The sequence below is a fragment of the Trichomycterus rosablanca genome, chromosome 7, assembly GCF_030014385.1.
Source record: "Trichomycterus rosablanca isolate fTriRos1 chromosome 7, fTriRos1.hap1, whole genome shotgun sequence".
Lineage (NCBI taxonomy): Eukaryota > Metazoa > Chordata > Actinopteri > Siluriformes > Trichomycteridae > Trichomycterus > Trichomycterus rosablanca.
Genome location: NC_085994.1, coordinates 40,392,487 through 40,406,700, shown reverse-complemented (window position 1 = coordinate 40,406,700; position 14,214 = coordinate 40,392,487). Strand labels below are relative to the sequence as shown.

At 41.3% G+C, this 14,214-nt stretch overlaps 1 protein-coding gene across 1 annotated transcript in view; it reads left to right on the top strand.

Annotated features, from left to right (window-relative positions):
- hdac6 (histone deacetylase 6) overlaps nucleotides 1-12,926 on the top strand; it is a 28,573-nt gene extending 15,647 nt beyond the window's left edge. The window contains exons 15-28 of the mRNA XM_062999453.1: nucleotides 1,489-1,595; nucleotides 1,684-1,751; nucleotides 1,988-2,117; nucleotides 2,302-2,430; nucleotides 3,524-3,692; nucleotides 3,774-3,976; nucleotides 4,418-4,610; nucleotides 4,769-4,918; nucleotides 5,010-5,184; nucleotides 6,556-6,962; nucleotides 7,182-7,316; nucleotides 8,839-8,985; nucleotides 9,663-9,791; nucleotides 10,959-12,926. Of these exons, the coding sequence (XP_062855523.1) occupies nucleotides 1,489-1,595; nucleotides 1,684-1,751; nucleotides 1,988-2,117; nucleotides 2,302-2,430; nucleotides 3,524-3,692; nucleotides 3,774-3,976; nucleotides 4,418-4,610; nucleotides 4,769-4,918; nucleotides 5,010-5,184; nucleotides 6,556-6,962; nucleotides 7,182-7,316; nucleotides 8,839-8,985; nucleotides 9,663-9,791; nucleotides 10,959-11,027 (2,211 nt within the window). The 3' untranslated portion in view covers nucleotides 11,028-12,926. The remainder of the gene's footprint in view (nucleotides 1-1,488; nucleotides 1,596-1,683; nucleotides 1,752-1,987; nucleotides 2,118-2,301; nucleotides 2,431-3,523; nucleotides 3,693-3,773; nucleotides 3,977-4,417; nucleotides 4,611-4,768; nucleotides 4,919-5,009; nucleotides 5,185-6,555; nucleotides 6,963-7,181; nucleotides 7,317-8,838; nucleotides 8,986-9,662; nucleotides 9,792-10,958) is intronic.
- Nucleotides 12,927-14,214: the final 1,288 nt, after the last annotated feature.

The following is a 14,214-nucleotide window of genomic DNA, read 5'->3' as shown; positions in this document are numbered from 1 at the left end:
TTCTCATCTTCAAAAAGAACATTTCTCAACTTCAAAAAGAACATTTCTCAGCCTCAAAAAGAACATTTCTCAGCTTCAAAAAGAACATTTCTCAACCTCAAAAAGAACATTTCTCAGCTTCAAAAAGAAAATTTCTCAACCTCAAAAAGAACATTTCTCATCTTCAAAAAGACCATTTCTCAACTTCAAAAAGAACATTTCTCATCTTTAAAAAGAACATTTCTCAACTTCAAAAAGAACATTTCTCAACTTCAAAAAGAACATTTCTCAACTTCAAAAAGACCATTTCTCAACTTCAAAAAGAACATTTCTCAGCTTCAAAAAGAACATTTCTCAACCTCAAAAAGACCATTTCTCAGCCTCAAAAAGAACATTTCTCATCTTCAAAAAGAACATTTCTCATCTTCAAAAAGAACATTTCTCATCTTCAAAAAGAACATTTCTCATCTTCAAAAAGAACATTTCTCAGCCTCAAAAAGAACATTTCTCAGCCTCAAAAAGAACATTTCTCAGCTTCAAAAAGAACATTTCTCAACCTCAAAAAGAACATTTCTCATCTTCAAAAAGAATTTCTTATCTTTAAAAAGAACATTTCTCATCTTCAATAAGAACATTTCTCAACTTCAAAAAGAACATTTCTTATCCTTAAAAAGAACATTTCTCATCTTCAATAAGAACATTTCTCAACTTCAAAAAGAACATTTCTCATCTTCAATAAGAACATTTCTCAACTTCAAAAAGAACATTTCTTATCCTTAAAAAGAACATTTCTCATCTTCAATAAGAACATTTCTCAACTTCAAAAAGAACATTTCTTATCCTTAAAAAGAACATTTCTCAACTTCAAAAAGAACATTTCTCAACTTTAAAAAGAACATTTCTCATCTTCAAAAAGAACATTTCTCAACTTCAAAAAGAACATTTCTCATCTTCAAAAAGAACATTTCTCAACTTCAAAAAGAACATTTCTCAGCCTCAAAAAGAACATTTCTCAACTTCAAAAAGAACATTTCTCAACCTCAAAAAGAACATTTCTCAGCTTCAAAAAGAAAATTTCTCAACCTCAAAAAGAACATTTCTCATCTTCAAAAAGACCATTTCTCAACTTCAAAAAGAACATTTCTCATCTTTAAAAAGAACATTTCAACTTCAAAAAGAACATTTCTCAACTTCAAAAAGAACATTTCTCAACTTCAAAAAGACCATTTCTCAACTTCAAAAAGAACATTTCTCAGCCTCAAAAAGAACATTTCTCAGCTTCAAAAAGAACATTTCTCAACCTCAAAAAGACCATTTCTCAGCCTCAAAAAGAACATTTCTCAGCCTCAAAAAGAACATTTCTCATCTTCAAAAAGACAATTTCTCAACTTTAAAAAGAACATGGGGGGGGGGGGGGGGGGGTTTAGAAATCCTAAATGTGTTTATACTGTATTTACAAAATCATTATTATTATCATCAGTAATATTCCTGTACCGTGTTCATGTCCAGGGAGGCTACAACCTTCAGGCCACGGCAGAGGGAGCCTGTGCTAGTTTGCGGTCACTGCTGGGGGATCCCTGCTCTCACCTGAGCTCACCTGGAGCCCCAAGTGAAAGGTCAGACAGACGTGTTACACCTGTTAAGAACACAGATTATTTGCACACTCCTGATCTTTGCTCAGTTCTCTGGTTTTATGTGTTTCAGCGCACTGAAGTCCATCTCTGAGACCGTTGCTGCTCTGTACCCGTTCTGGACCAGCCTCCAGACTCTGGGTGAGGGCAGATTCATGTACCTGGTTTATTTTGTAGCTGTGATCATCGATACGCAGCAGCACGGGTTTCTGCTGGCTGTGCTACTGAGCGACAAGCTCGAAAATAGCAGAGAGCGTCGATGGTTTAATCAAATGCAGTTTTGTATGAAATATATTTTAGTTTATACAAGAACGTCGTGCAGCGTCGTCATTTAGAGACGTGTGTGTGTGTGTGTGTGTGTGTGTGTGTGTGTGCAGAGGGAGGCCCTCTCTCAGAGGCTGACCACTTACCTTCAGCAGTGTGTGTGGAGAAACTGGAATCTTCCATGTCAGGAACTGGTCTCGTGTATGATGAGCGCATGATGGAGCATCACAACATGTGGGACGGGTGAGTACACACACACACACACACACACACACACACACACACTGAGTAAATGAGTTTTGTTTAACCCACGGCAGTAACTGAACTATAACCGATTTGTTTATGGGTTAATTAGTTCATCATTAAACACCCCTAGCTGTAATGTTTAGTTTCCAGGATTAACGTTGGTGTGTTTCCACCCACACAGCCACCATCCTGAACTTCCTCAGAGAATCTCTCGCATCTTCTCTCTCCATGAGGACCTGGGGCTCACGGACCGCTGCCAGGGGATACCAGCGCGTTTAGCCACCGAGGAGGAACTTTCACTCTGTCACGGGTAAAAACGCCTCCGACAAGATCAGATTCTGTTCATGTAGGGAGGAGACAAAAACGAGACGTTACTGTTCTGCTCATAGTTACTTTCCAAAATCAAATACACCGACACTCTCTCTTTCTCTCTCTCTCTCTCTTCTGTTAAATTCACTGTATTTCATTCTTTCTCTCTCACATTCTCTATTTGTTACTTACATTCTTTTTCTTTCTCACATTATCTCTCTCATATTCTCTCTGTTTCACACATTCTCTTTCTCACATTCTCTTTTTCTTTCTGACATTCTCTTTTTCTTTCCCACATTCTCTTTCTTTCACATTCTTTTTTATCACATTCTCTTTGTTTCTCACATTCTCTCTATCACTTTCTTTTTACTTTTCTTTATCACACTCTTTCTGTATGACATTCTCTTTTTCTTTGACATTCTCTTTTTCTTTCTCACATTCTCTTTTTCTTTACCACATTCTCTTTTTCTTTACCACATTCTCTTTCTTTCACATTCTCTTTTTTACATTCTCTTTTTCTTTCTCACATTCTCTTTTTCTTTCCCACATTCTCTTTCTTTCACATTCTCTTTTTCTTTCTCACATTCTCTTTTTCTTTACCACATTCTCTTTCTTTCACATTCTCTTATTTACATTCTCTTTTTCTTTCTCACATTCTCTTTTTCATTCTCACATTTTCTTTCTTTCGCATTCTCTTTTTTTTCTGACATTCTCTTTTTCTTTCCCACATACTCTTTCTTTCACATTCTTTTTTATCACATTCTCTTTTTCTTTCTCACATTCTCTTTCTCTCTTGTTTCTCTCAATTAAGTAATTAAGTAATTCATGTAAATTCACTTTATTTCTTCCTTTCTTACATTCTCTTTTTTATTTCTCTCTCTCGCATTCTGTCACATTCTTTCACACACTCTTTCTCGCATTTTCTCTCATTCTTTCTTTCTTACCTTTTTTCTTTCTTTCTCTCTCTCTATTTACTCTTGTATTGGAAAAGCTTTGATGAAAAAAATAACATGGTAAACAAAAGACTAAATAAAAACAAACACAACAATAATAATAATAATAATAATCTCTCTCATTTCTCTCTCCCCCCTCAGTCTGGAGCACATTGCCACTATAAAGCACACTGAGCAGATGAAGCCCCGAGATCTGTTCAGGCTGGGAAATGATTATAACTCTGTGTACCTCAGTAAAGAGAGCTACAAGTGTGCACTGCTGGCTGCTGGGGGCTGTTTTAATGTCGCTCAGTCCATCCTCACCGGTCAGGTGTGTGTCCTTCTCACCACAAACACACACAAATACATTAATCATGTCCATAAACCTCTGTTGTCTTTTCTCCTGATCTAGGTGAGGAATGGCGTGGCCATCGTGCGCCCGCCTGGCCATCATGCCGAAAGAGACACCGCCTGTGGCTTCTGCTTCTTCAACACTGCCTCTCTGACTGCCCGCTATGCCCAGAGCATCACTCGCAAAAACCTGCGCGTCCTCATCCTCGACTGGGACGTGCACCATGGCAACGGCACCCAGCACATCTTCGAGGAGGATGACAGGTGGGCAGACGATCTGGTACTGTTTATCGAGGCTTTAAAATCCCAGTATGTGCCTGTGCCGCAATGGTGTCTTCACACTGGGCACTGATGCACCCTCATACCAAGACTGATGTTGACTTTTCGCTGATACTGGTCTGTATGGTCATTTTTCCCCAAAAACGAGCTGAAATGTGGACTCATCTGGTCCATCTGAGATGAGCTTAGGCCCAGAGAACTCATCAGCATGCAAAGAAATAGAGATTATTGTTGAATTTCTTGAGGCAGCGGGGTACTGTGTTAATTGACGATGGGTTTTCTGAAGTACCCCACAGCCCATATGGCTATATTTATCTTAGTAGCCTGAATCTTTTCACACTATTATGTCCGGTAGGTGGTGAAAGAGCCAAATTATTTGCAACCTTGTGTTATGAAACGTCTTTCTGTCTTTCATTTCATCCGCAGCGTGCTCTACATCTCTCTTCATCGCTACGAGGACGGCACGTTCTTCCCCTGTTCCGAGGATGCCGATTACGATAAAGTGGGCAGGGGGAAGGGCGCGGGCTATAACGTCAACGTACCCTGGAACGGAGCTAAAATGGGCGACCCAGAGTACCTGGCGGCTTTTCACCATGTGGTGATGCCTATAGCACGAGAGGTGAACATACAGCACACACACTCATGGACCCTGGAGTAACATAACCTGCGGGACTTCATTTGTTCTGGCCGTCTCATACAGTTACTCAGTGGTGATCATCTTCCTCTGTGAGATTTTCAGCTCTCTGTCTTCCTCTTCCTTCTGTTTATCCGGGGCAGTTTGCTCCCGAGCTGGTGCTCGTGTCGGCCGGGTTCGATGCCGCTCGTGGCGATCCGCTGGGCAGGTACAACGTGACTCCTGAGTGCTACGCACACCTCACCCACCAGCTGCTGAGCCTGGCGTCTGGACGAGTCCTGGTCATGCTGGAGGTGAGTGATGCTGTTTCCGGTTGACATGCTTGTTTTATTTTAACGAATCCAAAGCTGCCGTCACATCTGATTATATATTCGTCTCAAACAGGGCGGCTACAACCTCACCTCCATCTCCGAATCCATGGCCATGTGCACCAGCATGCTCCTGGGTGACGCGCCTCCGCTGCTACCTCCTGCGCCCGCTCCTCACCCCAGCGCCTGCGTCTCCATCAACAATGTCCTGCGAGCGCATGCCCCCTACTGGAAGTCTCTCAGAATACAGAGTGAGCATGAGTCTGTCGTGTTACGCGTCTCGATCATCATTACGAACGCCGGCTGATGTGCACGGGGCACTTTCGAAAATGCGACACGGGTCGTATTATGGGTCTCAGTAAGTGGTCTGCTTGGCTGATGCGCTCAAGGCGCTTTCGAAATCCGACAAAATAATAGAAATGTGTACACTGTGGGTCAAAAGTAGGAGCCCTGGAATCAAGCTGATCATTGTTTTAAATGATTTTAATCTTCGACACAACAACCGGGTCTTTTTACGTATTAAAAATATCGGTCACCATGACAACCATCTCTGTTTCCGCTTAACAGCAGCAGACGACAGTTTAGCAGAGCTGAGATTCAAACCCGAGAGCTCGATATAATATATCTAGTGGTGAGCTAGTGTGTTTTACTGCTGTGCCACCCGAGCGCCGAAAAGCATCTTTTAATTGTTGTCGTACCGGATTATCCAGTCACTTACTGGACAGTCTGACGATTATTAGTCCATATTGTTCTAAATGTATAAACTGTGTGCATAAAGTTCTCAGAAAAGCATTTCCTGATGGACATTTTGCATGTTCACCCCCCTAACTTGACAAAACGCCTTGTTTTAGACAGATAGATAGATTATAGATAGACAGACAGATATATTATAGATAGATAGATTATAGGTAGATTATAGATAGATAGATTATAGATAGATAGATTATAGATAGATAGATTATAGATCAATAGATAGACAGACAGATAGATCATAGATAAATAGGCAGACAGATTATACGTAGATATAGATAGATATATTATAGATAAATAGATTATAGATAGCTAGACAGATAGATTATAGGTAGATAGACAGATAGATAGATTATAGATTGATAGATTATAAATAGCTAGACACATAGATTATAGATAGATAGGTTATAGACAGATAGATAGACAGACAGACGGATAGATTATAGATAGACAGATACTGTAGATTATAGATAGGTAGACAGACAGACAGATAGATTATAGATAGATAGACAGACAGACAGATTATAGATAGATAGACAGATAGATTATAGATAGGTAGACAGACAGACAGATAGATTATAGCTAGGTAGACAGACAGACAGATTATAGATAGATAGACAGATAGATTATCGATAGGTAGACAGACAGACAGACAGATTATAGATAGACAGACAGATTATAGATAGACTGACGTCTTATCCATTGCACCACTGGCTCACTGTGTATTACAGGGCAGATGGAACTGGTGTAGTTATTACATATTCACACAAACATGTACATGTAAAGTTCTCAGAAAAGCATTTCCTGATGGACATTTTGCATGTTCACCCCCTAACTTGACAAAACACCTTCTTTTCCTCCTTTTCCATTAGTCCCAGAGTCTCTGCGCTTGTCTCTGCCTTCTCCAAAACCCAAAAGCAAGCGAACGCCGGGAGGAAAAGCCAAAAACTCTCCACGCCACATCACCCCAGTTCAGAGTCCCAACCAGGAGCAGCTACAGCGAACCTCAGCGATTACCTCGCCAGCATCGCCCTCCACCACCCAGGAGGACTCTGGGCTGGACGAGCTCACTCAGGGCCTGCACTCTCTGGATCTCAGCGCCTGCGCGTCCGCTGGATCCAGCCCCGCCTGCGTCGCCGTGGGAGGGGCGAGACCGAAAGTCAAGCTCGGCACGCAGGGGGAGGCCGTGCAGGAGGAGTCGCCCACCAGGGTGATGCAGGGTGGCAGGGAGGAGAGCGGGGTGACGGCCGAGTCCACGCCCATCAAAGAGGAGAAACTGGTAAGGCTGATATTTACAATGATGCAGGTAAAAATCATCATCAGTTTAATAGAATTAATTGCAGAGTTTATATTATTTTTTAGCAGGTTTTGAAATGTTTCCTCAGTAGTTTAGTTTACTGTGATTTACCATCGCTTTATCCATTCAGGGTCACAGTGGGTCAGATTTACCGGCTGTTGATGCTCATTATTTGCATTGTTTCCCTCTCTTTTCCTGAAGTCAGTCCCTGAAGCAGCGGAGGAAGCGGACTCCGGTGCCCTGGGTGATTTGGACAGCTCTGTGCTGGAGGGAGCGTGTGGATACACCCCGAAGTCTGTCTTCGAGGTTGTGTGTGGTGAAGTCAACATGGGTGGGGTACGGTATCTTCTTCAGACCTCCGTGATTGGTTTAGTTAGTTAGATAGATATATAGACAGATAGATAGATTATAGATAGATAGACAGACAGACAGATACATTTTAGATAGATAGATAGACAGACAGACAAATAAATTTTAGATAGATAGATAGATAGATAGATAGATAGATAGATAGATAGATAGATAGATAGATAGATAGATAGATAGATGATAGACAGACAGACAAATAGATGGACAGATAGATTATAGATAGACAGACAGATAGATTATAGATAGACAGACAGATAGACAGATTATAGATAGACAGACATAGATTATAGATAGATTGACAAATAAAATATAGATAGATAGATAGATAGATAGATAGATAGATAGATAGATAGATAGATAGATAGATAGATAGATTATAGATAGACAGACAGATAGACAGATTATAGATAGACAGACATAGATTATAGATAGATTGACAAATAAAATAGAGATAGATAGATAGATAGATAGATAGATAGATAGATAGATAGATAGATAGACAGATAGACAGATAGATAGATTATAGATAGATTGACAAATAAAATATAGACAGACAGATAGATAGATAGAGATTATAGATAGATAGATGGACAGACAGTTAGATGGACAGACAGTTAGATGGACAGACAGATAGTTAGACAGACAGATGGATAGATAGACTGAATAATTGTCGGCAGATGGAACTGGTGTATTTATTATATATTCATACACGCATGTACAGTACAATCATTGTTTACGAAGGTTTAAGGGCCTTTTTTCATGGGCTGCCTGCTAGAGCTGATATTCAAACCCACAACCTTCCAGTTGGTAACCCACTAGCTATCACTGTCCCATGACTCATGTTCTACTCTGCTGGGATTTAAGAAAAGAAGCTGGAAAATAAAAGAGCAGAATTGTAGCTGAGCCTGAACACTGTTAAACAATAGTGGTGCTGTGAGGTGCTTTTAGGGTTGTTTTTAACCACGCGCTCTGGATGATTCCTGAGCAGCACAGTTTGCTCCAGAAGGTCTTTAAACACTGTGTGTGTGTGTGCGTGCGTGCGTGCATATACGTGTATATATAAGTGAGGAGATCTAACAGACCGCAAACAACCGCATCAGTAAGAACCTGTTTACATAGCAGTCGGGCAATTCAGATGTCTGTAAGTTTGGGTGTTTTATTTATTTAAAAATATTTGTTTTCTTCTTTCACTTATTGGAACATTTATGTTCCTTTTTTTTATCTAAAATTGACTCTGTACTTTTTTACTGTACATATTTATTACTGTATTATTATACTGTGATATTATTTTGCAGTAGGATTAAATCTATATTGTAATATCGTCGAACTCGCAACTTTAGAGTCAGTAACCCATAGCAGTACTGTCCTAGAATAGAATGATGTATGTAATGAATTGTATACATTATTCAAGGCTACGTTTTGTAGTCCTTCATGTCGTTGCTATTAGGATGTACTTAGATGGTGATCATGGTGATTCTCTATTTTTTAGGATACTATGTTTGCAGTGGAACCTCTATCATGGTGCCCACACCTGGATTCTGTGCATCCGGTGCCAGCAGGGGGCATCGACGTGTTTCGGCCGTGCGAGGAGTGTGGAGCCGAATCTGAGAACTGGATCTGCCTGTGCTGCTATAAGGTACCCGTCACACAGGCATACGTTTATGTATACGTATTGTGGTGCAGCTTTTTGTTCTCTGTGTTGCTGTTACTGATCAACCAGCTGTTGTTTTCTCTCTTATATTTTCTATGCCAATTTTTATTAACTGATATCCATCAGTAGTTGACGGTTAGCCGATGACAGATAGGCTCTGAAATAACTTGCTATGCCCTAAAGCATTATCCCTCCTCCACCTGCATTGAAATACAGTCAGACAGGTGACATTCGCCTGGCATTAACCAAACCCAGACTCATCTGTTAGACTGCCAGATAGAGAAGCGTGATTGGTCTCTCCACAGCTTAAGTCCAGTAGCGGCATGCTTTATGCCACTCCATTGTGTGCTTGGTGATGTAAGGCCGGTGTGCAGCGGCACAGCCATGGAATCCCATTCGTGAATCCCAGGGAGGTTTGGAACTCTGTAGTTGACTCTGTAGAGAGTCTACTTTTCAATACCACTCACAGTTGATTGTGGAATATCTAGAAGGGAAGAATTCATTGATTAACACACGTGTCCCAATACTTTTCTCCATATAATATACAGTATGTTTAGTGTTTATCAGTAATATATTCTAACATAACTCCAGACCGAGTGATGCTGGATTATCAGCACTGCACGGATAGATGATATTTTTAAGCCTCTGATGATCTGGTGCAGGTACTGTGTGGACGCTTTGTGAACGAGCACATGGTGACCCACGGCCAGGAGTCCACACACCCTCTGGTTCTGAGTTTTGCCGACCTGTCAGTGTGGTGCTACCCCTGCGAGTCCTACGTCCACAATCAGGTGAGTTCGGCTGCACACAGCGTTAGTACACATGAGTTCTGTTAGCAAGACTCTACATCAGGGGTGCCCATACGTTCGTGGCTTGAGATCTACTATTTCAGTCGACAGGTCATCACGATCTGCTTTTTAAAGTCGTCCTCATCATGTTTCAAAAAAGCTTTGTAGTTTATTTAATGCGCTTCAGTTCCTGTATTGATATTCAGCTTTACAGAGCAAGCGACTGAAAAATCACACTGACCTTATTCTGATGATTTACTCTGAATGGTGTCAGTCAGGTTTATGTAGCTCTCAAGCTTCCAAGTGTTCATCAGTAAGGGTGGACCGTTATTTAGACTTTATTTTCATGTGGGGAAAAAGCTGATTCACACAAGTAGGTCGATCCAAAAATGCTGTCAAATATGTGGCAAATTTTTTACGTTTGGATATTTTTCCTCAGCCGGCAAGTTTCAAAATTGTCCAGCAGAGGCGCTTGACTTTATATGATTGTCAGATTGTAGGTTAAAATCTCTCCGTCAGCTTCCTCCACATATGAATGAAACAGCCTCTCTGCTGCGTTCTTGCCCGACTCGCTTGGTTGCGCCCTCATCTTCACAAACAGTGCAGGTTACAAAAGGAAAAATGCAAAAATGGTGCAAACTGGCTACTGATGAATGAAAACTTTCTAGATTGGCGGCGCTTTAGGTGGGCTGAGGCGTAGCTATAGATAACGAACAGCAAATTAAAGAAAAAGAAACATTTCATGTGTGCCATCGATTGCGATCGACATATTGGGCACCCCTGTTCTACATCAATGCCCTGTGGGTTTGGAATAGGATGTCCAATAAGTTCATGCTCAGGTGTCCACATGCTTTTGTCCCTATGACCGGATCACTTCATGTCCACTAAGCAAAAAGAACCACCAGCGCCGGGGTTTTGCCGACCTGAAATGTCATGTGCCATAAAGCCCTTGTGGTTTAATCTCAGCTTTAGTGAGCAGCTCCTTTGTTTTCGTCATGGTCGCAACACACTTGAATGAAGCAGAAGCCTGGTTAATAAGTCCCGATGGTTTAATCATGTTGTGTAAAAAGTTATAAATCTGTATTTTCTCATCTCAGAATATCCCAGAATGCAATTGTACTGACACAAATTTAAGCAAGTCTTCTCTTTTCTGTGTGTGTGTGTGTGTAGGTGCTGTATGAAGCTAAGAACGCAGCTCATCTTGCCAAGTTCGGAGAAGAAATGCATCCTATTAATTAAGCCAGCGTTATAGTCTCTGAGGTTTAAATCATCTGTGTGTGTGTGTGTGTGTGTGTGAGCGAGCGAGCGTGTGATTCATGTGTGTGACGAGGTGACGCACTTCGGTCTCAGTGTGAAGGTGTTTTCTCACTGAACGTTCATCTTTCCTTCCGACCATCTTTTTCTCTCACTGCGGGAGAGCTGCACAAATTCTGACATGTTATTCACACGTGTGTGTGAGTGTGTGTGTGTGTGTGTGTGTGTGAGATCACACATTTCTCCTGACTCATGTGTGTGATCTAGGCCTAGTCCACACTAGCACAGATTAATCTGATTATTCTTATTTGTATGTTTAGGGTTTATTTCAGTATTATGTTCTGTACTGAAGCACAGGTGTCTAAGCCATGACATACCAGTACATCTTTTTTCACAACGTCCCAAATACTTTCTTAGCTTCTACTTCTGTGCACTATAAAGGGAACAACATTCTGCTGCATTTACTGTACATTGCAGTATTGTTTGTTGTCTGGGCAATTGAAGGTTAAGGGCTCAACAGGGGCTTGAAGCAGCGACCTTTTGATTACTAGTCCAGGTTTTTAACCTCTAGGCTACAACTTCGTGACTAGCACCAGGTTGGTTCATATGGAGATCCGTATAGCGCACTGAGAGTCGTGCACCGATCTCTATTATCCTCCGGCGCATTGTGTAGCTCCATCGATCAGCCAGCAGAGGTCGTAATTGCAGCAGTTATGAGGAATCAGGCTTGGTTGAGGTCTTGGATATTATATAATAAAGCAAAACGTACATGTGTGTATGGAGTTAGACCCCTAATTCATTCATTTATTGTCTGTTTTACCACCGATTTACTGGGCGAAAGGCAGGAAACACTCCGGAGAGGTTGCCAGTCCATCACAAGACACACTTGGGGCAATTTCTTGTAGCTCCAGTTAACCTGACTGCATGTCTTTAGACTTGTTGGAGGAAACCCACGTGGACATGGGTAGAACATGCAAACTCCACACAGAAAGGATCCTGGATACGCATTTTCCATTTCCACTAAATATAGAGCAGTTTACAGAGAAGGAAAACATTACATGTGAATGGAAGATTAAAAAAAGAGATTGCTTTGTATATTTAGCTGTGTTAGTGTGGACAACGCCTTAGTGTATTCACCAGGTTCACAGAGAATGTAGTTTGTTTTGCACAAACCTTTTAAAATCTCCATATTTTATTTATTTCATAAAAACGGCACAAACTCACCTTTCCTAATCTTCCTACTAGCCGTAGTTATTGTTAGATTAAATTTTAGTAAGAAATAAATATAGTGTTGTGGTGCTAAGTGCATTTCTGCCTTCACCAGCCTCGTGTCTGAATTTTTGCAGCTTTTTTTTTTTCATCATGCAGTTAAAAACAACATAAGACTTACAGCTTGTTCATTCATGTATTGTCTGTTTTACCCTCAATTTATCCTGGTCAGGGTCACGGTAGGTCTGATTCCTTGGGTGAGAGGTACCCGGATAGGTCGCCAGTCCATCACAGGGGACACACATTTACACTCAGTGCAATTTTAGTAGCTTCAGTAACCTGACTGCACATCTTTGGATTTGTGGGAGGACACAGACGCAGGGGGATCATGCCGGGGAATCGAACCCAGCGCTACCCGTTACACCACTGTGCCGCCTTTACTGTATGTTGCTGTTTGAAAAGGTACATTTATGCATTCTTAAAATAAAATAGCACAAGGGTGAGCAATAATTACTGCACAATTAAATAAAATCTAACTCGGACACACAGTTATGAAGATTTTAATTTTTTATCTTTATTAATTATTTCTTCTGTTTCTCTTTAAATATTCTGAAGTCTCACGGTTTTGTAAGCTTTAGTACATAAATACACTTTAAACATTAAAAAACATTCGTTCTGGGTGTGATGATTATTTTTCTTAAGCAATATCTATAAATATGAACTCATTATGCTCTGCATTGCTTGAATACATTGGTACGTATTTGCTGAAGACCACAGTTATTACCAGCCTCCACTCTTCTAACATTTTCTTCTAGATTTTGGAACATACCTGCAGGGATTCACGTCCATTTAGCCGCCGGGAGAGCACAGGTAAGGTCAGGTAGCTACATTGGGTGCATGGTCTGCTTTCCAAATCATCCCATTGATGAGTTTTTCTCTCCAGCAGACAGTGGCGGTTCTCATTTTAATTCCATTCTCTCCATTACTCTCTCTCGCTCAGCTCTCTCGATTAGCACTCTCATCACACAGGATGTAGGTAGCGCTGCATCATTAACTACAGCTTTATAAAATGATTCAGCAACTTGCGACATCTGTTCCGTCCCCTGCATTCACCCTCCTGTTTCTCTTTTCACCTTCATTCCACCTTCCTCAGAGCTCATTCTCATGATCTTTCCATTTCTCCATTATTCCTTAATTTCCAATTGTGCAGCTGGTAGACTTGGTTTTATACGACAACACAACTTCTGAGACCCTTTATTCATAATATGTTAGGATGGTAGTTTTGCATGTTCTTCAGGTGTCTTGTTTCTCAGCTGAGGTTTCCTTCAGGTACTCTGATATTCAACCACTGTTCTGAATTGCTCCTTGGTGTAGGGATTAGTGCTCTAGTTAAAGGTGTGCTTATTACGTCCATTGCTTCTGGGTGGGGTGGTGTATCCACTGTGACCCTGACCATTGTTTGTTACATTGTTAAATACAAGAGGCAAATCTACCACAGGTCTCCTGCCATATCAGCAACTGTAGGGGACACTGAGATCCTAATATTTATTTATCTCCAATTAACCTCATTTGCACGTCTTTGGACTGTGGAAGGAAACTGGAGCTCCCAGTGGAAACCCACACAGACATGGGAGAACATGCAAACACACAGTGGAGACCCACACAGACATGGGAGAACATGCAAACACACAGTGGAGACCCACACAGACACTCCCAAGTCTTTGTGGAAACCCACACAGACATGGGAGAACATGCAAACTCCACACAGTGGACTGTGGGAGGAAACTGGAGCTCCCGGAGGAAATCCACGCAGACACGGGAGAACATGCAAACTCCACATAGAAAGGACCCAGACCACCCCATCTGGGGATTGAACCCAGGACCTTCTTGCTGTGAGGCGACACGCCGCGACAGTGCTACCCACCGTGCCGCAGATATCCTGATGTTATACAAAGCTATTAAG